At 42.8% G+C, this 26,027-nt stretch overlaps 1 protein-coding gene across 1 annotated transcript; it reads right to left on the bottom strand.

Moving 5' to 3' along the window:
• Window positions 1-530: 530 nt before the first annotated feature.
• On the bottom strand, window positions 531-17,255 carry LOC130196986 (prolyl endopeptidase-like). Its single transcript, XM_056419431.1, has 15 exons — window positions 17,127-17,255; window positions 16,796-16,929; window positions 16,559-16,689; window positions 16,262-16,471; window positions 16,039-16,160; window positions 14,683-14,788; window positions 11,238-11,429; window positions 9,540-9,610; window positions 5,425-5,551; window positions 4,608-4,711; window positions 4,253-4,389; window positions 4,050-4,144; window positions 3,440-3,571; window positions 2,296-2,452; window positions 531-1,534 (listed from the first exon to the last, which is right to left on the bottom strand). Exons 2-15 carry the CDS (start codon window positions 16,897-16,899, stop codon window positions 1,240-1,242), a joined length of 1,983 nt encoding a protein of 660 aa, XP_056275406.1. The 5' UTR covers window positions 16,900-16,929; window positions 17,127-17,255; the 3' UTR covers window positions 531-1,239.
• Window positions 17,256-26,027: the final 8,772 nt, after the last annotated feature.

Genomic DNA, 26,027 nt, shown 5'->3' on the forward strand with positions numbered 1-26,027 from the left:
TCCTCCTCCTCCTCTCTAACCACCGTTGTCTGCGCTCTAACTCGTTCACCCCGCTCCGTCTTCCTGCCTTACGGGAAGCAGCCGAGCAGAACGGCGCCAAACGGACAGCCGACCTTTGACCTCGAGGAGTTCCGCCTGCGAGGGGAGAATGTCTTTGCGTGCTCCCATACTGCCACCTGCTGGCACGTATGAGAACCACACCCTACAGAAATGACGAGTGACTGTACTTTACGCCACTCAAACACAAGCGATGTACTCCACAGAATTTGAGGTACTTCTCTTTGACCCTATTTTTAGTTTTCAATGTTATGTTACTTCTATGAAGTTATTTACCAACAGTTGATAGTTACTGTACATATAAAGAGTGCATATACAAAGCATATCAAAAGGAAAAAAATGTAAGAGAAACAAGGAGTTTGTGGTGGAAAAATCAAGCAGACCACAGATTGTTATGATTAATCAACAAGCTGCATCACCACTGAAGGAGTCTGACCTCTGACCCCCACCACGTGGAAAAAGGGCCACTTCGGTTGAGTACATTCATTTTTTTAATCATTTTTTATTTTTGGACAGTATCTTAATTAACAAAGTATACATGAGCACAGGTGTAGTATTCAATATATACCATCCAGTTTTTTAAAACAAACATTTTAATGCCAAGAAATTAGACTTTATTCAACACGTCTTCCATCAAGGATTCAAACTCTTCAGAACTCATTAGATCCACTTGGATTGTAACAATCGTGTCGTTTTAAAAGAAGAGTTCTAGTTTCTCACTCCGGTTCGTACGGATGTGAATGAATGTTGGTGGTGGGGGAGGGGCCGTAGGCGCTGATTGGCTGCCACGCTTCCGTCAGTCTGCCCCAGGGCAGCTGTGGCTACTGATGTAGCTTACCACCACCGGGATGACTGTGTGTGTGTGTATGACTACTGGACTCTGGACTCTGTAAGCGACTTACTTAAGCGGTATTTAGAGGAGCGCTATATAAAAATTGAAGGTTATTATTATTCTACCGCCGGTTATTTTTCCCACCTCGTAGTTTGGGCGTTATTATATTTCTTGGAATACTACTGCACCCGTTCTCATTGTTACTCCGACTTTTCTCCGCCCGTTTACTGGTGTTGTACCGGAACATTCCTTCAGTCGTTCACTAAACACTAAAAGCATGTTTTCACAGAAAGCCGTTCACCCCTATAAAAACGCCGTCGCCTCGCCGACGCCTCGCCGACGCCTCGCCGTCAGTCGATCCAGCTCAGCCCGAGCGTCTCTGCGATGAAGGAGAAGATGTGCGTCTCCTCGGCGATGGCCTTGCTCGTGGGCTTCCCGGCGCCGTGGCCGCTGCGGGCGTCCACCCGGACCATCAGAGGCTGGCGCTGCCCCGCGCTGCGGCCCACGCCGTGCTGCAGGGCGGCGCAGTACTTCAGGGTGTGCAGCGGCACCACGCGGTCGTCGTGGTCCGCCGTGAGGAGCAGGACGGCCGGGTAGGGAGGGCCGGAGTACGGGGCCGGAGGCAGGTTGTGGAGAGGGGAGTACCTGGAGAGAGGGAGGGAGGGAGGGGAGAGAGAGAGGATGGGGATGAGAATAGGAGAGAGGATGAGAAGAAAGGGAGAGGAGGAGAAAAGGGAGAGGATGGGAAAAGGAGAGGATGAGAAAGGGAGAGGATGGGAAAAGGATGATGAGAAAGGGAGAGGAGGATGAGAATAGGAGAGAGGATGAGAAGAAAGGGAGAGGATGAGGAGAATGGGAGAGGGTGAGAAAAGGAGAGGAGGATGAGAAGAAAGGGAGAGGGTGAGAAAAGGGAGAGGAGGAGAAAAGGGAAAGGATGGGAAAAGGAGAGGATGAGAAAGGGAGAGGATGAGAAAAGGGAGAGGATGAGAAAAGGAGGGGAGGATGAGGATGAGAAAGGGAGGAGGATGAGAAAAGGGAGAGGATGAGAAGAAAGGGAGAGGGTGAGAAAAGTCAGAGGATGAGAAAGGGAGAGGGTGAGAAAAGGGAGAGGATGGGAAAAGGGAGAGGAGGAGAAAAGGGAGAGGATGGGAAAAGGGAGAAAAGGGAGAGGATGGGAAAAGGGAGAGGATGAGAAAAGGGAGAGGGTGAGAAAATGGAGGAGGATGATGAGAAAAGGGAGAGGATGAGAAGAAAGAGAGAGGAGGAGAAAAGGGAGAGGATGGGAAAAGGAGAGGAGGATGAGAAAGGGAGAGGATGAGAAAGGGAGAGGAGGATGAGAAAAGGGAGGGAGGCGTACGATGACCCCCCGTGCAGCATCCCGCGTCTCGGAGTGAGTCTGTTCGTACTTGATGAGCCACTTGAACTGCTCCGGGTCGTCAGGGCAACCGTAGTCGGTGGTCCAGGCGTGGCCGATGGTGAATTTGTGGAACTTCAGCATGTCCATCACCCCGACCTCTGCCACGGCGCAGCCAAACAGCTCTGGACGCTGGTTCACGCACGCCGCTGGTGAGAAAGTGTCACACACACACACACACACACACACACGTCACACACACACACCCTCTTACTTCCTAAAACCTCCTAAATCGCCTCTCACACATCCGGGAAGAAGTCATTAGTTGGGTGTGTGTGCGACGCCATATGGCTGCCAGCCTTTTGGTAACTGGTGTGACTAAGCTCTGCCTCATGTGCCATTTAATGGATAAATTAATTGAAGCTAAGCCGCCAACTACTGTTAAAATTAATTTGACATGAGGAATTATGCCAAATGTGTGACTTAAAGAACGCGCTGTGATGGAGGCGGCCGAGACGTGTTCATAGCAGGCTCCTCGTGGGCTTTGTACTGTGAACCGTCAGAACACGGATGTGTTCAGGAAAGGTATCGCTCGTAGCCTCGGGGGGGGGGGGGGGGAAGTGCATGAGATGTGGGAGGTGAAGCGGGAAGGAAGTAGAAACACAACTCCTTCAAGGAGGCACGGAGGAGGCTGAGGGTCACGAAGCATCTGAATCCATCCCACACAAGAGAGTCCTCATGTAGATTGTTTATTTTACTGGTGGATTTACACCAAGCAATCATTCTGCCTCTCAAACACAACACATCGGAATTATTTAAGTTTTTTTTTGGAGTATTACTATCGCCATAAAGCCGTAAAAAGCTTAAAAGAAAAAAAACTGGCTATAGCTGTATAATAATTTATCATTTACACCTTTGTCTGAACTTTTAATTACGTTGGCAATGTTAAATCAAAAGATCAGATTTAGCTGTAAAATATGGTAACTTCGATAACTTCGTTGATGTTGATTTTTCACCTAAAAATTATTATTTGTTGTCGCAACAGTAAAACTGTATTGGTATGTCCTCTAATATCCCTGTAGTGTTGACATTTTGAATTTCAAATGAGTACCCTGTGAAGGGTTAACTGCTAACTCTAACATGATGCGTTTCCAGGGTCTTCTACTTGTTCCTCGTCCTCCATGTCTGACGCTCACCCACGAGCAGGCCGCCGTTAGAGGCTCCGTTGATGGCGATGCGGCTGGCCGTGGTGAACTTCTCCCGGACCAGATACTCTGCGGCGCACTGGAAGTCATCGAAGCCATTCTGCTTGTTCCCCAGCGTGCCGGCTGCAGAAGGGATGAGGACACAGAAGTGAAGGAACGCTGAACGATGAACACCGGGGCCTCTTGTCACACAGGTGGGGCCCATGTACAGCCTCACCTATCAGCTTTTTCTCATTGTTTTTATTTTATTTTTTAAAGAGAAAGGGAGCATTTTATGTGCAACTCGAGTTGAACCAACAACCCCAAAACAAATGAAACCAACACCCAATGTCCCTCACTGCTGACAGCCTAGAGGAAGTTCACGAGTAGTTATTAACTAGCGTACAGGTCACGGTGTGTTCAGCCAATGTTAGCACTCATGCGGTGGGTAAGACATAAATATATATATATATATATAAAAACTGCAAAACACACCTTGTCTGAACGGGGCCCTAACATCAAACACACACTGCATTATGGCGCCGCTGTTCACCTCATACTTTCTTTCTTTTTAAGTCAGTCCAGTGTTGTGGTTCTGGGTGCATGACTTGGAGGCGTGTACCTTTGTACCAGGTGAGGCCGTACTCTCCGCCCCCTCTGATGTTGGCCACGGCCAGGACGCCTCCCAGGTGCCTCACGTACAGCAGGTACGCAACACTGACCACCAGAGACAAAGGGGGACCGGACCATCAAGGTTAGTGCGCTTCAACTTCAGAACACACACACACACACACAGACACACACACACACAGACACACAGCTCACTTGTAGTACGGTTGTATGGACGCCTCAAAGCCCCCGTAGCCATAGAGGAAGACGGGGTGAGTGCCGTCCTTCTTCAGGCCCTTGGAGTGAACTAAGAACATGGGGATCCTGGTTCCATCTTTACTGGGATAAAACACCTGGAGATGCATGTGGCAAAGTACATTAAGTCATTTGTGTGCATATTAATATATATATATATATACACACACTTTTTAAAACATATTTTACGCCAGTGTTGAGGTCAAAGATCAGCTGTGCACAAAGACCATTTAACACTTCCTCAACCACATTTAATATCACACCGGGAAATCTGAATGTTGATGATAAATATGCAGTCGAGGGAGCGGCTCGTCACCTGACTGGTCTCGTAGTCCTCTTGCTTGATGCCCTTCACCTCCACCTCCCTGAACACGCTGGGCTCCGGGTCGGACTCGCTCAAATCACAGTGGTAAATGATACCTGGGGGGGCACACAGGTTAGAGGTTACTGTGCGTTTAGGGATACTTCTAATAACCGACGGTTCATACGTGTTGAGATAATTAGATGACAGACTACGTGCTCACAGTTTCTGACTTTTGAGGCATCATCTTGGTCCAAAGTATTGGAACTAGTTTCCATTCCAGTAGCTATTGAACATGTATTATGTCACATGTAGATGTATTATTCCCAAGCTTTTCAAATGGTGGTAATTTCCCATCGGTTCTGTATTTTACACGTGCAGCAGACTGAATACAATTTGGGTCACACCATGGGCATTTTTAAATAAAACTCGGCCTATTTCTCAAAAATCAAAAAATCATGAGTGATCCTAATTATTTTTATGCATTAATGGTAACTCTTTTTTAACTTTATTTCTCATGTGGGATTAGTAACTTTAACTACTTTGATACTCTCTTGTTTTACTAATATACGGTGAGACTAAACTCTAAACTTTTTTTTAGAGTAGAGGTTTTTATTTTTATTTTTTACCTTGAGTTAATTTATTGTCAGCTATTACATTCTTATTTTTTATTTTTATGGGTTGCTTTAACTATGTTTTAATCGGTTTTATTTGTTTTCACTATATGTGTGGCACTCTGAGATTCTTTGAAGGAAGAGTGCGATAAAAATTAAATGCATTATTATTATTATTATTAAACTAAAAGAGGCTTCCTGAACTCGAGGAGCGTCACCCGGTGTCGTGAAGGAGGAGAACTTGTAGAAGAACTCCGAGTGCTTCTTCCTGCAGCTCACTCCGGCCACCGTGCCCACGCCCAGCGGCAGACTCCTCAGCAGCCGGCCGGTGGACAGCTCGCACAGCTGCAGGGGTCCGTGTACGTTTTGTTAGTTTGTTTTTTCGTTTCATTCCAAATACGGAATACGGAAATCACGTGGTTTTTTCGTTTTCCGTTTGAAAACCAAAAACGGAAAAACGAAATACCACCTCCGTATTTCGTTTCTGCCGTCTGAAACCAAAAACGACAGAACGGAAGTGCTTAAAATGAAGTCAAAATAAAAGCCAGTGATACATATTCGTATTACCTTAGAAGAATATTAATTAATCAATATAAAGAATAAAGAATTAAACGGGGATATTTTAACGATGCAAACACATAGCAGGGTAACGTTAGAAGAATATTAATTAGTCAATATAAAGAATAAATAATTAAACCTGGATATGTTGGCGACAGTGGTGACGACGGGAAGTTTAATATTCATGTACACAGCAAGAATCAACTTCTCACTTAATCGTTGCATTGTTTGATGCAACACAGTTCCTAATATAGATTAATCAAAGTAATGTTTCTGTGCAGAGTTGTTGCTGTTATTATATTTATATTTCCACCGCAGAGTAAACGGTTCACCTTTATACCACTAGATGGCAGTATACCTGTTCTTGATACATATGTATTTAATGCCGTTTATTTTCTCCGATATTTATGTTCATGGTTAATTTCCAGCATAGTTGTATACATCATGTATTTACTTGTTTTATTTGGGTCATTTTGTAACTAAACATTCCCACATGGAAGAGTGAGGATATGATGACCACGAGGCAATACATATTGACAATTGAAAAATAAAGAGACAGTAGTTGATTTTTTCTTATTAAGCAGCCTTCAGTTAGCACCCAGTCACAGCACCACCTGTGCTTCACCTGTAACCTTCATTACTACATCATCATTACATCAACGGTTAATGGGGACACGTTTTTTGGTTTATGTTTATATGTGTGTGTGTGTGTGTGTTTATGTATGTGTGTGTGTGTATGTATATGTGTGTGTGAGTGTATGTATGTGTGTGTATGTATATGTGTGTGTGAGTGTATGTATGTGTGTGTATGTATATATGTATATATATGTATATGTATACGTATGTATGTGTGTATATATATATATATATGATTCTTTGAAATACGTTTTTTCGAGAAATCATAGGTTAGGGCACTTATAAGCTCGTTAGCTTCAGCCTCGACCCTTTCGGTCAGCCACTTTCTTCTTTTGTTGAATTATGATTGTTGTATATTTTGCTGATCGAAATAAACTAAATCATCATCAACATGTAACCTGTTCTGTTGTGACTCTGCTGTCAGTGTCTTTCTCCTCTGACTACATCACATCATCATCAACATGTAACCTGTTCTGTTGTTACTCTGCTGTCTTAGCCCTCTGACTACATCACATCATCATCATGTAGTACTTTGGTCTCCAGAAGGATGGAGCTCTGTGTTGTGTGTGAACATGTTTTGAGGAGTTGACTCCATGAGTTATTGTATCAGAGTGAAACATGGAGAGCAAAGCTCCTCTCACATCTCTAACATGTCTCACATAGTTTATAGTAGTGATTGTTAGGCGTTGTTGTCTGTGTTTAGCCGTATGGCTATATCTCTGCATGTACATTTAGATAAGCCATATTCAGCTCAGAGCCTTCTTTAGCTTAGAGCAGCAGGTCATGGCCTTCTTTAGCTCAGAGCAGCAGGTCATGACCTTCTTTAGCTCAGAGCAGCAGCTCACATGTAGCCTACTTATATCTGATCCAATGACATCTGCACACTTCTAGATTAGTAAAGAAAGACAATCTTTGGTATTTTCTAATTCTTTGTCAAGCACAAGTTAACTACTCCCCTAAAAGAGGAAGCCTTCAGAATTAGTGGTAGCATTGCATTAGGATTACATTTCTGTATTTGAATTGTATTGCTGGATCTCAATTCCTCTGATTCTTCCATCTGCAGTTAATCTGCTCGCATGATTTACATCATCAAAGTTGTGCCTTCCAAGAGCTGTTTCAAATTAAAAGTGAATGTCAGATGTATGAACCGTCCTGACTGAGCTTCCACTGAAGCTTTATACCTGCTACAAGCTCAGGTCAAAATGGTGTTTAGTATTATGTGATTTATAGGTTGGCTCAGATTGTTTATCATTGATGTTTGTTCCTGCTGTTTGATTGTCGTGCTCAGACATCAGCTGTGTTCTTAGTGAAGCAATAGGTATCAGATTGGCATCCAAACTGAGGGTGTCAGGGTCCTTAAGCTGCCCTTCATAAACAAGCGAGGTTCCCAACCACATAGGGGTCCTCCTCCAGTGGGAAATCTTCACACTGGGTCCAAATCTGTGATATCCGATGTCGGGGAGACCGATTTATGAGCCTGAAACAAGTGATACAATGGTGGCTAATGAATGAAGTTATCATGGCTTCACCGCCCGAAACCGGCTGTAACCGTCTTGTGTGTGTATATTTTGGGGTATACGTTTGTTACCTGGGTCAGAGGTCACTGAACAAGCTATCTTCCAGTGCCTTACTCACACTGGCAGGGGGTCAACACACCGTGTCACTATCAATAGTTGGTGTTACAGGTCCAGCCTTTCCCATTACAGATTAAAAATGAAATTCGTGCCAGACTTTAAAGACTGTTTATTCAAAAAGAACATATTTCTCCTTTAAACCCCCAACATTTGAAGAAAAGAAAACATCCGTCAGTTGAACCAATTAATTAAAAAGCACAGACAATAACAACTTAGACACACAAAAACATCAGCGTTGACAATTTCTCCTTGAGATGTCGATGAGGCCTTTGAGTCCATCTTTGAACGGTTGTGGCAGATTATTCACTGCATTGTCCAGCAGTACACTTGTATCAGGGCACTGCAGAGCAAATTCCCTCACTGCAGCTTCCTGGTCCTGTAAACTTGGAAATGGGTTGGTGCCAAAGTCTGACACTCGTGTCAGTGAGCCCACTTCCTGGTCGTACCAGTCTGCAGCCACAGATGCATTTGGCAAAAGGTCTGTCGACAGCTTATTTGGGCATCCATCTCTGGCCAAGTAATTTGGTATCCCCCTCCCTATAATAATTCAATGTGGCTGTCACAACCATGCCATGTATTGCAACATGCTCCTTCTAGTATTTGATTAAACATGTTTAAGAAACATTCAATAGTAAAACATTTTGAAAATAATTATTCACATTAAAAAAGGCTTGAAAGACCAACCCGAAGACATACCAGGAATCCTGTGTGCATTCCATGCTTGCACAGTTCGGTTAACACCGATCTGGGCCAACTGGCATGTCAAAGATGACACACAGAACCGAGTCATCTGGTCCTCCATGTCCAGCTCCTCCTGATCCACCAGTTGGACCAATGCAGCTTTCAAGTTCTAGTTAACCCGGTTGTTGATTTCTGGCCAGATTCTCTCGATTCTGTGATTCTGTCATTGCAAAATAGACATTTTCAGATTCTTGATAAACAAATATTTTCCCCGCCCCCCCAGACTAATTTACTTTCACACATTTTAATATCTTCAGTTAACCATTCTGAATAATTAATGAAAGTGTGAAATAGTTATTTAATTACATGTTGATTAACTGTGTTGCATCAAACAATGCAACGATTAAGTGAGAAGGTGATTCTTGCTGTGTACATGTATATTAAACTTCCCGTCATCACCACTGTCGCCAACATATCCAGGTTTAATTATTTATTCTTTATATTGACTAATTAATATTCTTCTAACGTTACCCTGCTATGTGTTTGCATCGTTAAAATATCCCCGTTTAATTCTTTATTCTTTATATTGATTAATTAATATTCTTCTAAGGTAATACGAATATGTATCACTGGCTTTTATTTTGACTTCATTTTAAGCACTTCCGTTCTGTCGTTTTTGGTTTCAGACAGCAGAAACGAAATACAGAGGTGGTATTCCGTTTTTCGGTTTTTGGTTTTCAAACGGAAAACGAAAAAACCACGTGATTTCCGTATTCCGTATTTGGAATGAAACGAAAAAACAAACTAACAAAACGTACACGGACCTGCAGGACGTCCTTCACGTCGTGGAGGTAGTTGACCAGCAGGTGGCGCTGGTTCACGCAGGAGACCGGGCCTGCAGAGGGATACACGGAAGAGAGCGTGACAACAACTCGTAGAACCGCTGGCTTGGAGGGAAACAATCGGCACGCCTGTCGTCCCTTTTATCCAGATGCATCTTAAAAATAAATACAAAATAAGGAGTTATCTTGTGATCCGGGGACGAAGAAAAACACAACGACCACCGCAAATGTGGGAGGTTAAAATTTTGGGAGGAATTTGTATTTTGGACGTATTTATTGAAACCGTCGACTCCAGACTGTGAACGGCATGTTTTACACACGGAGACGATGTGAGGCCTGGCAGTGAGTTTATAGTGCCGCTTGCCCCCCGATGGGACATGCACAACACAACAGGGAAGGGGAACTATGTGCCCTGGTGAAACCGTGAGACGGACACCACCATCACTCACTCACTTCTACTATTAAACATATTCAGCGAGTATCCAAACATTCAATTGAATTCATGCTTGAAAGCACATGAGAAAAGTAGATCTACGCAGCTATAAGGAAATGTTAAAGTTTTTTAAAGCACAATAATCTGCATTTCTAAATCCTCCTCCTGTACGTGGTTACAGAAGTGTCATTCATTATCCGACCACACTTACTGGAGTCATAGCTGAGCAACTATATTATAGCGTGCTACAACACATGCACTGAATGTTTAAACACCGTATGAAGGGGACTTAAAAATAGAGTAATGCGCACACATTTAAATCAAATTATCTTAACGTAGTTTGCCCTTCGTCACCCACCGAAAAAGTTCTCAACAGCTTCTTCCGTGCCGGTCAGACTGACGGCAAAACAGAACTATTGAAAAATCTGAGAAAATGTTCTATATTCCAATCTGTGCAATATCCCCACATAACCTTCCACCACCTCTCAAAAAGTGCAATACCCCCATATAACGGTCCCCTTCCCCCTCTTTCTTCTCACAAGCTCTGAACAGCACTCAGCATTAGCCTATTTATCTATCTATTAACCTCTGCCCTCTCCTTTTATGTTGATAACCTGTTTTTAAAAAACTGTACATACTGTATATTCTATCACCTTATGTACAGTGTGTTTTTAATATTTGTTCTTATTATTAATATTATTAAAATGTTGACTCGGAGAGCCCTGCAAAACAATTCCAATGTGTCTGGACTGTTGGTCTATAGGCACAAAAGGCAAATAAAAACACCTTGACCCTTGACCCTTTCTACTGGTGCGTGCATATTCCCGCGGACATGCAGTGCGGTGCGTTGGAGCGGTCTCTACGTCCAGTGACCATCATCACAATGAGTCACGGGAGAAACAGGAAGAAGGCGACTTAAGTGCATATCAGCCAAGTTTCACTTTTTGAGCAGACACCCTCCTGACGAAGGCCTCCGACCGCGGACGCACGACTTCCCACTTGTTGAGGCCGCAGCGTCGTCGCAACATTAGGACAGATATTCTGTGAAAAAGGATTTTGCAAGATCTTAAAAGAAAAAAAAAGAAGAAAAAGAGCTGAATTGTGGAACCGCGACCCTGAGAACAAAGGCCCCTGACGCATTCCTACGGCTCGCCGTACGTTTTCGGAAGCTCCAAAACGCCACGCGGCTTTAAGACGTGCGTCCTCTGCTGTCCATCCCACAGGGGGGGGTCCCTCCCGCGTCTCACCCAGGACGTCCTCGTGATGCTGCGGGAGGAGCGTGGTCCAGTGCTGCCGCTCCGGTTTCTGGACGTCGATGTTGACGAGACGGTACCGGGGAGCGTCCGAGTTGGAGCGGAACGTGAACACGGAGCCCTCGTTGGTGACGTAGGCGTACTGGGCCTCAAAGCTGTCCACGAGTTTGACCCAGGGCAGCACACCTGGAGCACAAGACAAACACAGTTACAACAGAAACTAGAATGGACACTCGGTAGAGCGCATACCTTCGCATATCAAAAGATTGGGCATTGGATTATGAACATGTTGGCATTAGTTGCATGCCAATTGGATAAAAATTGACCGCGTTATGGTAAAAAGAAGATGTTGACCTTTTTATGACCTTGACCTTTGACCCGATTGATCCCAAAATTTAATCAAATGGTCCCCGGATAATAACCAATCAACCCACCAAATTTCATGCGATTCGGTTTAATACTATTTGTGTTATGCGAGTAACACCCATACAAATAAATAAATAAATAAATACACGGCGATCAAAACATAACCTTCCGCATTTTCAATGCGAAGGTAATGAACAGAAACATCAAGTTCCTGTCATCTCCATCATCGGCCATTAGGGGTTGCAGTTAACTCCACCCAGACCTGTCCATCTGAATTATGATGACCCGTAAAAAATTACAAATCATAAATGTATCGCCCCCCAACATGTAGATAGTACTTCTGTGATCCACTCTTTCCTTTTAACAGTCTAAAGTCTCTCTTAACCCTTGTGTTGCCTTCGGGTCAATTTGACCCGATTCAATGTTTCACCCTCCTGTCGCCTTCGGGTCAATATGACCCGATTCAAAGTTTAACCCTCCTGTTACCTTTATATTTACTAACATATTTTACCCTTGAGGTCAATATGACCCCAGCTATTAAAATCTCCAGAAAATTATTAGAATTAATATTGTTTTCCAAGTTTAAGTGTGAGGTACTTTATGTTTTTTTGTTGACTCCCGAAAGAACACCGACATTAAACATTGAATCGGGTCAAATTGACCCGAAGGCGACAGGAGGGTTAAATATTGAATCGGGTCAAAATGACCCGAAGGCAACACAAGGGTTAAGTCTCTCTCTCTCTGTAATGACATTTTATGTACAATATTGTTAAATAGAACATAACTTACTACACAAAATGTTCAGCCTATTTACAATTGACAATCATCAAAGAACCCAAATAGCAAATTAGACAAAGCCAACAGAAAAAATAAATAAAAAGAAGACAATTCCCTTGATAAACAGCTTTAAATGGATGCCTGTTATAGAACTTTTTCCATATACTTTACAACACGAGAAAGTGTCCCCATTCCTTTGCGTGCGAGAGATTTCTTCTTCTTTTTCTAAACAGGTTGCAAAGTGAATTTAGAAATCTCCACGTCCGGTGAAGTAAGCGCTGCGTCATCGCCCGTGCTCATGTTGTGCCCCGGCGCACGCGGAGGCATCAAACTGGCGCTTTAAAACTTTTCTGCACTGCTAAAAAAAGCTGCTGTGGTTTTCCAAGAATGCGTGTTTAATTGCCAATATAAAAAGTGAAATGAAAGCAATAGAAATTATAGAGCTGCAACGAATAGTGGGCCGATTGATTAATTCATGGGCCGAGAAATAGTCGGCAACTATGTTTAATAATGCATTAATTCAAATCACTAATTTTATTGTTAAAGATTGGACGTGGAAGAGGTTTTGCACACATTCATTGTTAAGTGCATATTTTGTTCTCGTCATTGAACTAAACATGACGTGGTGTAACCAACCAAAAATGCCTAAAAGAATACCCTTTAAATAAATAGATAATCAATAAATCTAATTTATTGAAAGACTCAAGGTCCAGATAGTACAAAACATTAAAATATAATAAAATACGGACAAAACCACAAGTACAAAACAAAGAACGACACATGCTTTATAAATAAACAGCTGTACCAGTGTCTCCACAGCTGGGGCTGGTAGCAGTGCAGTGATGAATTATATATTTGATAAAAACATGATGATCTCATTTCCGGAGTCATCAACCCAGCAGATACATTTGAATATAAGATTTTTTTTTTTATTGCATTGAATGTATTGACTCACAAACAGTGGCGGTTCGTCCAGAGGGGGCGCTAGGGCGCCGCCCCTCTTAAAATGTGTAGATGAAGAAGAAAAAAAGAAGAAGAAAAAAACAAAAACATCCTGTCAAAAAACATTATATGCCAAATCATTTAAATAGTAAATATACCGCGTTGACGCGCTAAATGTGTGTGGGAGACAGTCAGCCTGTCAACAACCACTTAAGTTGATGTGAAAAAATATAATATATCGCCATTATCACGGAGAGAAGCCCCTCCCCTTTTTGGAGGCGATCTAATGTGTGTGTACGGTATCGAGAAAATATTTCAGTCGTTTCGGCAAGGACCGGCTTCTCATTGGCGGATGAAACGTGAATCTTGGGTCGCAAAAATGTGCGCTCGTTGGCCAATGACATTGTTTTATTATTTCACGTGATTGGACTATTCGGCAGATCAGAGACTTATCGTTCCCTCAGCCCAGAGAGCTCCACGGAGCTACAGAGCAGGTAGCTAACGGAGCTGTCAGCTGGAGGCTCAGTGAGTAATGCGCTGTTTAGTTTCACCTGTCTGTTGTTCCAAAGGGACTGAAACTCTCTGGACTACAACGGGGGGAGGGATCTAAAGAGCTGCAGACAAGTGGAAAGCACGAATCTTGCCGCAGTTATCTAGCTAACAGCATGAAGCTAACTCGCTAACAGCATGAAGCTAACCCTGTTTGCAGAGCAGAGCAGCAGAAGGAGACCGAACTGGCATCGAAACACAACGAAGAAGTTCTGAAAAACAGACACATTCCCTCCAGAATAATGGAAACAGGCTGGTTACAGACATGATTGACTTTAACCAGAGAGTAAAGTGACAACTTTAAAGAGAGGAGGCTACTTGTCTTTACAGTAGTGGGTCTACTCTGTCCCCCAATGTAACATGTGATCTCTTTCTGACTCTATTCTGCTCTGAACCTCTTTCATGTGAGGGTGAAACTCTTTTATTTTGCAAACCTCTGAAACCCAATGTTCCTTAAAGCTGCTCTGAACCTCTCATGCCCAAAGTTACAGTGTGTTGATAGTTGTTATTGGACAGTGTTGAGCACGCTGTGTTCTTTAAATAAAGCTTTGTTTTTTACTATATTCTACTCAAAACCTCTTTTCTTCTCATTGTTGAGTGATATTTAAACTGCGCCCCCCCCCCCCAAAAAATTCACCAGCCGCCACTGCTCACAAACATCTCACTGGCACTAGTCCAGCTCAACAGTCCCTCACTGTCGGCCACCTGAAGGCTCCGTTACGATGTTTGCCTCCATCGTACGTGCAGACAGGTGACGTGACAGTGGAGACCCAAGTATTCGTCGTCCCGCTCCGAGGTTACAGACCTGCGATGCCGTCCGAGAGCCGCTGCAGGTCGCAGTACCACAGCTGGTTGACGGGTTCACAGCCTTCAGTGATGGACAGAACGGCGTATCGGCCGTCATCCGATATCTGAAGGGAGGAAGCGAAGAAAGACGGAGAAAGGCAACGTTTAACTGGCTTACAGATGAAAGTCGTGGCAGGATTTCTAAAAGAGGAGTTGTTTTTCTTGAAGCTTTAAATGACCTTGATTTAGCAGTTGAGTGCAACTAATTTAAACTGAAGTAGAATTTTTGACTTTTTCCGTGACTACGTTTATTTGACGGACCTAAACTTACATGCGTATGAACAACATTAACTCGGAGCACGGGTTTGATTGACAAACATTCTCACTGTCATATTCACTGTATACTAGTCTTATTAGTGTTGTACCATTTCTAGAAGTTGATTCATTCAAGTCTAAATGTATCGATAGATCGATTTCTAACCGTACATTTGGTTTCATTCCATATTTTGGGGTATTTTGCATTTTAAAAAAAATAAAAAATAAAGAAATGTCCAACTAGTTAGAATCATTAAAAAAGATTGAGGTAAAGAAATTTTAAAAAGACTCGCTCATTTAATCTAATGAAGCATAAACATGATGTCAGACATTCAAAAACCTCAATAGAGGCTTTGAATAAAAAGAAAAGACGTTTGGTACATTATTTGTATTATTATATTTATCTAAAAAGGGACCATGTTCAGTTAAAACATAAATGTCACCATTCGATGCTCTGAACCAGAGTGTAGCTTCAGCTAATTTGCATCTGCAGTCCCCTGACAGACAATACAACATAAAACAAATAGTACAGGATAAATACACACAATGCAAAGTCATGTACAGCATTACATTTGCACTTCTTAAGGAAACGATCTGTGTAAATAACCCCATGAAAGGTTTATTGTTTTGTGAAGGTTGCCTGCTTTTATATCTGCTTTATTGGTTTTGATGTATGCCTTTTTATATTGTATTGTTTGACTAATTTTAGACGTTTTAATCTACTTCCTCTTAGAGTTAAATCAGACTTTTATTTTGAAATGTTAAAAAGAAGCGCACCTTTATTTTATGTTAAAATACAAACTTGACGGTACGGCGACAGATGTTGCGACGGATGCGCATTTCATTTAAAGTGTAATAGTTTGAATGGACTCGTGTGAGGCCGACTCACGGTGCGGACAACGTGGGGATTATTTAAGAGTTTTGGTTCATGTTCACTCACCGAAAGAAAGAGAATAAAGAAGTTTCACCAGCTGTAAGTTTCACGCCAATTAATACACGGGGATCCGTCACAATCTGAATACCTCGGCCATCGCCAACGGGTGTTTGAAGATGGACTTACGGTTACGGAGCTGTGCCACTTGGGGTGCTCGGGGAACTCGGCGACCAGAATGTCTTCCGACTGTTCGGTGCCGACGACGTGGTAGAAGAGCTTCTGGTGGATGTTGCAGGTGGTCTCTGTGCCTGTAGTGGGGGTAACAGAGGGGGTTAAAGTCTCGAACCCCTTCGTGAACGTCTTGCACCAACGGCGTCGTCTTCTTGCGTGTGTGGCGACTCCTCCCCACCGTCGGTTTTGCCTCCCTGGCGCCGGTAGCAGTTGTAGAAGACGCCCTTGGCGTCGTGCGTCCAGGACAAGCAGCTGAATTTAACCCCCTGCAGCACGTCGGGCAGCGTGGCCAGATCCTCCGCCTTCATGAAGCGCACCGTCACCCAGTCGGAGCCGCTGCTGCTCAAACCGTACGCTAGATATTCACACTCCTCGGACAGCCGGGCCACTGGGTAGAAACCAGAGAACGAGGCGGAGGGGACTCAGCACATCTGGATTGTTCGCGTCTCCAGGGGACAGGAGAGGTTTGACTCACTCTTCAGGGCCACGGTGCCGTCTTCAGAGAGGGCGTTGGGGTCAAAGAACACGGCGGCGGCTCCATCCAGAGAGTCCTGCACGTACAGCACGTCCTGGTTCTGGAGGCCTGTGTTGTGGAAGTAGAAGTACCTGGAGGAAGGATTCATACATACAGTATCATCATTTATTTGTCTTTTACTTCAGATCTGCAGTGAAAGTGTTTCTTCAATCCGTTTCTCTCCATTCCAACTCGTACCTCTTCCCTCTTTTGTAAGGGCAGCTGTATTTGGGATAGTCGTAGAGCTCTGTGAGACGCCGGTGGAGCTGAGGCCGGACGGCACACTGCTCCAGGTACGGCATGGTCAGTTTGTTCTGCTCCTCAACGAAGGCCTGAGACGCAAGGAGAGAGAGAGAGAGAGAGAGAGAGAGAGAGAGAGAGAGAGAGAGAGAGAGAGAGAGAGAGAGAGAGAGAGAGAGAGAGAGAGAGAGAGAGAGAGAGAGAGAGAGAGAGAGAGAGAGAGAGAGAGAGAGAAACGATGGGATTTTCAGGAGGTTTTGCTCACGCCGCTTCAAGCTTCGACGCGTACCTTCGTTTCTGCGCCCTCGGAGTCCTCCAGCCACGCGTAGGGGTCGTAGATCTTAGTCCCATGGCAGTCGTCCACCTACAAGTGGAACAAGAACGGGCTCATGCGGACTCCTGTCAACCGCCTCGTCGGTATTCAGGTTTTTTGGGCGCTGGTAAAAAAACTATGTACCCTGAATGCCTCACTCAACAGATAACTGGTGCGTCAATATCAGTTCTGCGTCGAGGCAAGTTTCAGTCCAATTTGGTAAAACACATGTCTACATTCTCACCATTGAAGACACGGGGGTGGTTGTTGTTGTTGTGTATTTTATTCAGTTAATCATTGCACGACAATACAATATTATTCTATATAATATACAAAACAGAAAGACTGAAAAGGTATCGGTAGAAGTAAAAATGCTTATATATTCCTATCCTAAATTATTATTATCAAATAAATCAGATAATTAATATAAAATTATAAAAAGAAGGGCGTCGTCTACGATTATAGCGGGGTTCAAAGGCTCCATTTCTTGCATTTTACATTTTGGCCCGCTGCCGTTGAGATTGCAGTGAGACGCGGAGAAAATGTGAAGTGGTGCTCTTCGCAATAAAACATCTTTGATGGGACGTGTCTCGGCCAATCAGCGTTCAGATGTCTTCAGCGTTTGGGGGTTCAGGTTAGCTTGAATGTTAGCCCGCTACATCTACTGCTGTCACGCTGCACGGTGTAGCGATGCTAACAAAGTACCCGTACGTTAAACACGATGTGATTTAGCATATTTTTAGTATCGATACTTCATTAAGAGAGCGATCAGAGCGCACGCGCTGCTCCGTGTCGAGCTGTCTGCGCACACTGCGCTGCGCAGCTCACAGCGAGAGAAGTGGCGGAGCTTTAGAGACTTCGGCTTAAAAAATAAAAAGATGCCAGAAGTGAAATGTTTCAGTCTGTAAAGTTCTGTAACTCTCCAGCTGCTCATCCTGATGAACTGTGTATCATCTGGTCAGAGACTAACGGCCTCATAGTGTATAATCAATGCTCTGATGGAACCATGTAGTTTCATTCATATCTGGCTGTATTAATACTCATATTACTGTCATTTGTTAAGTGTTGAAAAAGTTGGTAAAAAGTGAACCATACAGATGTTTTATTTATTACTATTATAGATAAATATACCAGTCTCGTATTTATGGTACCATATTGTTTTTATTGTATTGAATTCTGGTATCGGGTATCATGATATTTATGGCAGGTATGTAATATGTATAGAAGTTATAATATGAGTATCGTGACAAACAGGTAGAGACAGAACAGATTCAGGGAAAAGTCCATGAGGACTGTTCAGGCAAAACAAAAGGAAGTTGGTTCATGAATGACTAACCATATTATATATAATGACAATGTATATTTGTTATTATTATCATTATAGGGCTGAGTCAGAGCGGAGGACCTTTTGTTCTTAAACTGTTTATTATCATTATTTAGATTTGTGGTCAGAACAATAAAATGACTGTAGTTGTGGTTCTAAAAGCTTTGAGGCTTCAAACAACGTGGATGTGGTGTGGTGACAAGACAAACAAAAAAAAGTCACCTGCACCCCCCCCCCCCCCCCCAATTGTCACATTTTTCACCCCTCATGAGTTTGCAGGTATGCCAGCAGAAACGCCTCAATCATCACTAGTGTGACTACAACGCCTGTGGAAGAGAAGGGGATGTGTTTGAGAGCGCAGAGCATGAGCAGGAGGAAGTTGTACATTTATTTTAAAAAATGGAGAGAACAAACTACAGGCTTGTGTCGACGAGGCATAATCGCTTTGAGTCTGTTGGTGTTGGTCAGACGAGACGGCCTACTTCCTCAAAAACACCAGAAAACATCCACATGGCAAACCAGTGTCTCTCAAACGCGAGCTTCTCCTCCCCAATGTGCTATTGTTTATCTAGAAAATGTTCTTAAAAAATCAAAGATGACGTCTGAAAGTCCTAAAATGTTTAATTTACACCGACATAAAACAGAAAAAAACGTCACATTTGAGAAAGCCGCTCCCAAATGTTTGCCACTCTTGACGTTGAACATTCCCTTTTTAAGAATTTAGCGTTTATCAAAAGGAGTTGATTATTTTTCCGTTGGCAGGGTGTTTTTAAAGGCGTGTACCACGAAGAATGATTTTCCCTTGTGATTAAAAATAATGGTCTGACAACCATATTACTCATCTGTTTTTCATCTTCCTTTATTCCTCCCATCCCACATGTTACTTTTTCTGGTAAGGAAGAGTAGTATTTCCGATGACAAATCAAATCACTATTTATAGTCACCTGACCTCACACCTCAGGTCCCTTGTGACACCTGGATTAACTGGCAGGGAAACACAAAATGACACACACACACACACACACAACCCTCAAAAACCACACGTGTGTTCCCGTGTCGGGGAACATCCACAGTTTTCGGTGCCCTGCAAAGCGTCCGGTGGCATTTCCGTGTTATTTCCTGGTCGTACGGCGATGAGTCGGTCGCTTCGCCACCTGAATGTCAAACCACTGACAATAACTCCCAAACGAGGTTGAAAGGTTCTTTCTTTAGCACGCTTGTCTTTCACCTATTCCCCGACGTGCTTTTTCCAGGTAAATGGCGGCGTCTTGTTGTTGTTGTGTATTTTATTCAGTCAATCATTGCAATAGAATACAATATTATTCTTTATAAGATACAAAACAGAAAGACTGAAAAGGTATAGATAGAAGGAAAAATGCTTATACTGTATATTCCTATCCTAAATTATTTTTATCAAATCAATCAAATAATTAATATAAAATAAAGAAAAAGAATAAAGAAAAGAATGTAACTGTAACACTGTATAACCTACTCAGGAACATGTTGTTAAATAACTAAATATTTTACATAAGAAAATGTATCTAATATTTGAAACCTTCAAAATAAATGCACAGGATATTTTGCTTACATTTCTTTAAGAAAAGGTGATCATTTGTCTTTCAAGCTGTCAGGGGCCACATAACATGATGTGGCGGGGCTTGTGTTTGACACCTGAGGAACAAAACAAGTTTAGTTTGACCATTTTCATATGAAGAACAGAGACTCTGGAGTTTTGTTGTGCTAAAGTGAACAAGTCGAGACCATTTTCCTCCTCTGGCTTTGCGATGGAAAGGGGGGGGGGGGTGGTGGAACAGAAGAAAAACAGAGTTTCAGACGAGTAATCTGTCTAATCCATAAAGCTGTGAAAAGGAGGGGAGAGATGGAGGGCAGGGGAGTTGGAAAGAGGGCTAATTTCAAACTAATTTGGATAAGGTGATTAAGTGACACTGGCTTGATGAGAAAATAAGCTGTTAGACGACCTCTGACCTTTTTTCGCTGTATTTACCTCTCCATCTCGTCGATGTGGCAGACGCCCACAACGAGGTGTATTTCTACAGCTCGTGTGCCCCGACAACACATTTTATTTTATAAATTAAAAAATCGAAACAAATATTCAATCACATTACCTTAAATATTATTTTAAAAGCAAAAAAGCATCACTGTTAGTCATAAAGGACAAGATAATACACGTTGCATGCTCGATAGGTCACTTTAAAACGCTGACCGACGATATTATCAAAATATACTTATAATAGCCACGCCGAATTCATGTTATGAGATAGATCTTATTTCTGACCTTTAAAGAACCCGCAATGCCACATTGGTTATTTTCTGTGCTCCATTCATAAAAAGGAAAATACTAAAAGTTCATGCGGTTAAACGCCGTTCCCTCTTTGTAGAGGAGGAGCGTTCTCTGAATCGTAGAGGCGAGAACGATAAAGAGACGATTGGTGCCAGAGCGGCTCGCTTAGCCACCAATCCGTGCTTTGGTAACGGCCGCGACAACTAACTGTATCGGTGCCTCGATTGGCCGTCTGTGGAGGAGCCCTAATCTTTTGGGCCACCGGGGGATAAAAGTGGACCGGGCCAAGCCACGTGCATTGAACTGTTATGGAAGCAGATATATATACATACATTTATATTTATATATATATACTTATATATATATATACATTTATATATATATATATATAATATATATATATTTATTTATATATATATAAAAATATATATAAATATATAAATGTATATTTAAATATAAATGTATATTTATATATATATAAATATATATTTATATATACATTTATATATATATTTATATTTATTTATTTATTTATTTATATATATATTGACAGCCTCAACCCTGCAGAGGGGCCCCGGGCAGCCTGGACGGGCCTGAGCTCCGGCCCGTGGTGGCGTGCTGTGCAGATGGGCCATAATTGGCTGCAGAGACCCAGGTAGATTGCCAATATGCGAACACAGAGAGATTAGCCATGTCAGATTACAGCCGAAGCGAGTCAGACGATGTCATCTGATTGCTATGCAGCGCCAGACTCCCCCACTGAGAGAGAGGAGGGGGGGGGGCTGAGCCGCCGATGTTGTAAGACAGGAAACAATGAAGGTGATGACAAACAATGTGTCTGCATTTAAAAAACAATAAAAACGATGTGCCAAGATGTGAGAGGAAAATATGTGTAAAAAAGCAGGGGAATTCCAAACTGTAATGTACACACATGTACACACATGTGCATATTGGATGTAAAAAAAGTAAAACACAAATATATATATATATATATATACAGGACTGTCTCAGAAAATTAGAATATTGTGATGAAGTTCTTTATTTTCTGTAATGCAATTAAAAAAACAAAAATGTCATGCATTCTGGATTCATTACAAATCAACTGAAATATTGCAAGCCTTTTATTCTGATTTATTGCTGATTATGGCTTACAGCTTAAGAAAACTCAAATATCCTATCTCTAAATATTAGAATATCATGAAAAAGTATACTAGTAGGGTATTAAACAAATCACTTGAATTGTCTAATGAACTCAAACACCTGCAAGGGTTTCCTGAGCCTTGACAAACACTCAGCTGTTATAAATCTTTTTTTTACTTGGTCTGAGGAAATATTAAAATTTTATGAGATAGGATTTTAGAGTTTTCTTAAGCTGTAAGCCATAATCAGCAATATTAAAAGAATAAAAGGCTTGCAATATTTCAGTTGATTTGTAATGAATCCAGAATGCATGACATTTTTGTTTTTTTAATTGCATTACAGAAAATAAAGAACTTTATCACAATATTCTAATTTTCTGAGACAGTCCTGTATATACACACACATACTAACATGTAAACGCACACTAAATGAATTCCCCCCCCCCCACACACATACACACACACACACACTCCTTAACAGATGGCGCGCGGTGCAGCCACTGAAACAGATAATCCGTTATTATTATGAATATTTTGATTATCATCCCGGTTGTCGTTTAAAAAGTCGGCGCCTGACCGGGGGCTTGATCCCGGACTTACCGCTGCTCTGAAGCTAATATCTCTGGGCTCAGGGCCCAAAGCCGTGTTGTAATATAACTGAGAGTGCTATTCCATAAGCTTCTCATTTTAGACAATGTTCAGATTTGTTTTATTTAGGGAGCAGAACAAAATGGCTTGGGGGTAGGGAGTGTGTGTGTGTGTGGGGGGGGGGCGGGGGGATTGGACAAAGGGTGTTTACAATCGCTGCTTGTGCTGCAATATGGATGTAATCTGAAGAAGAAAAAATAAGTGGATATTTCCAAATTTTAAAAGAATATATCATCCTCCACCTCGAGTTTCACTTTTGTTTTACTGAATAACATCAAATCCTCTCAGTAGAATAAGACATTGAGAGAAATTATATTTTTTCATCCTGAAAATGACAAGTCCCCCTCTCCCCCCCCCCCCTCTCCCCACCCCTTTATGTTTTTATTAAATCCAGAAGCAGCGCCGCCCAACCTTAAATTAGCGAGGAGGAGAAGATGAACAAATCGATGAAGAGCGCGATGAAGAGCGCGATGAAGCTGCGGCCTGATGCCGAGTATTGATCTGTGGTTTAGTGTTTTTGTTCTGCGGTGCGCTTGATGCCCCGGGGACAATAAAAGACCAGTGAGATTAAGACAATTAGGGGGTTGATTGTTATCCAAAAGACGAGGAGGAGAAGAAGATGGAGCTTAAATAAGGGGATTTAGGTCAGAGTGGTGATGTCCAGAGGAAGGAAGGAGGAGGGGCAGGGAAAAAGGTGGGAGGAGGAGGAGGAGGAGGAGGAGGAGGACGGATTGGGGTCAGAGAAACTGATCGCAGTATAGCTCGGGAGGTTTTCCTCTGATTGGAGAAGAGAGTGATGGAGTGGGGGGGGGGGGGAAGGGCAGCCGGATTCCTGGCGACATTGGCTCGATCCACCTAGTGGGCCTCACCTGGTTTCCATAGCGACCTGTCTGGGGATTTTCCTTATCAGTCTAGACTTCTGAATCAGCACTCGCTGATCTGGTGTTTTTTTCTTTTCTCTCCTCTTCTGCCTCCTTTTCCTCTGTGTCTCACTCTCATCCTCCACTCCCCACCCCCCCCCCCCCCCTCGTCTTTACGGGAGGGCCTAATTAGCAGACATTTAGTATTGATCCGTTGGATTTGGTCCTGAAATCCCCTCCCTCTGTCTGCCAGACAGATCTTGGCTAAAGTCTTCCTCTTTGGCTGGTGTTCTGTCGGATGGAGCAGGGCGGGGTGGCGGGTGGTGGGCGGGGGGGGGGGGGGGTGCATTCGGCCCACCTGTTGACCACAGGCCAGAAGCGTGCAGGACTTTGCCGGGCGCTGATCGCCACCCCGTTCTTATCCCCGTTGTCCCCCATCACGACATCTTTAAGTCTCCACTCTGGGCCCGACGGATAGAGTTATTGTGTACGAGCTGCAGGGCATTACTGGAGTCAGCAATAATTAGAGTTTCAAGCCTATTACATTCTCATTAGTTCAGAGAGTGGGGGAGGCAGGGGGGGGAGGAGGGGGTTCTGATAAACACCTTCTGTGGTAATTGAATGTCATGGAAAGATTACACAAGCTCTCAAAACCACAAATTAGCCACCGTGTCATTTGTAAGTTGCCGGCGATAACAACAGGTATATGGAAAACGTCCGCAGCAAGTTTTGTTGTTTTTTTCAACTTTCAACTGGAGCAGATATTAAGACCCATACATGTATTTTTCGTGGTAGTCGGGGAAAGCAATCCAACACTCAAATACTGTACTGGTAGTTTTGAAGTACTTGGAGTGTTTACATTTTGCAACTACTTCTATTTTTCCACTACATCACAGATCACAATTCTTTATTTTTTAATGGAATGTGACAACGTAGAATGCATTGTTAAACATCCAGCAACCTTGTTTGAGACAAAAAATACGTAAATAATAAAAATAATAATTCAAACTTACATAGCGCTTTTCTAAATACACAAAGACGCTTGTAAAGCGTGACAACCCCAACGTCACGCTTGGAGTAATGCACAACTACGTGGTCAGGGGTTATAAATAGATCATGCATGGCTTGTGTCAAAATAAGAATAATCCCACAAGAACAACAACAACTAGAATGGGCACTCGGTAGAGCGCATACCTTCGCATATCACAAGATTGGGCATTGAATTATGAACATTTTGGCATTAGTTGCATGCCAATTGGATAGAAATTGAATGGTAAAAAGAAGATGTTGACCTTTTCATGACCTTGACCTTTGACCCGATCGATCCCAAAATCTAATCAAATGGTCCCCGGATAATAACCAATCATCCCACCAAATTTCATGCGATTCGGTTTAATACTTTTTGAGTTATGCGAGTAACACGCATACAAATAAATAAATGAATAAATACACGGCGATCAAAACATTACCTTCCGCATTTTCAATGCGAAGGTAACAACAGAAGATTTGAAGAAGAATGCCAAAAGGCTTGTCGACTTTTCAGAAGAAAAAAGAAGAAGAAGAAGAAGAAGAAGAAGAAGAAGACTGTGCCACAGAAAAAGAGTTGCCACTAACAGGAAGATGATCATCAATACTTAGAATAAAAAAGAAAAAAAATCCGATCAGCGTTCGTTGTATCCATACACTGAGCACATTTTAAGAGGAACGTATTTGACTCGTGAATCAAGAGATAATATACATTACCGTTCAAAAGTTTGGGGTCACCCAGACAATGTCGTGTTTTCCATGAAAACTCACACTTTTATTAATCAAATGAATTGCTAAACGAAAAGAAAATATAGTCAAGACATTGACAAGGTTATAAATAATGATTATTATTGTAAATATTAATGTTGTTCTTCTTGTTGTGGATCAAAGGAAGGCCAGTTTTATAGCTTCTCTCACCAGCATAACTGTTTTCAGCTGCGCTCACATAAAAAGGGTTTTCGTGGGCTTTCGAGGGTTTTCTACCCCTCCGCTAGTCTTCTAAGGCGATAACACAATGTACAATTAGAACACTGGAGATGGGCCTCTACACACCTCTGTAGAGACTTCATGAAACACCAGAGAATAGTCATTTACCACATTAACTATGTAGAGAGTGTATTTATGATTAATTTAATGTTATCTTCATTGATAAAAACAGTGTTTTACTTTGAAAAATAAGGACATTTCTAAGTGACCCCAAACATTTGAAACGGTAGTGTCCACGTTCACATTTAGAGACGCTTTATTGTGGACGAACAAACAGAAAACAACACGACACCTCTTCAAAATACCAGATATGCTCTGCTCGTCAGATTGCCCCAAAGTGCCCTCCACCTCCACCAGATCTCCACCACCACCAGCCCCCCACCAGCCCTTCACCTCCACCAGCCCTCCACCAGGCCTCCACCAGTACGCCACCTCCACCAGCCCTCCACCAGCTTTCCACTAACTCCACCAGTACGCCACCAGCCCTTCACCTCCACCAGCCCTTCACCTCCACCAGCCCTTCACCTCCACCAGCCCTCCACCAGCCCTTCACCTCCACCAGCCTTCCACCAGCCCTACTGGGTACACGCA

Source organism: Pseudoliparis swirei, chromosome 1 (assembly GCF_029220125.1).
Source record: "Pseudoliparis swirei isolate HS2019 ecotype Mariana Trench chromosome 1, NWPU_hadal_v1, whole genome shotgun sequence".
Classification (NCBI taxonomy): domain Eukaryota; kingdom Metazoa; phylum Chordata; class Actinopteri; order Perciformes; family Liparidae; genus Pseudoliparis; species Pseudoliparis swirei.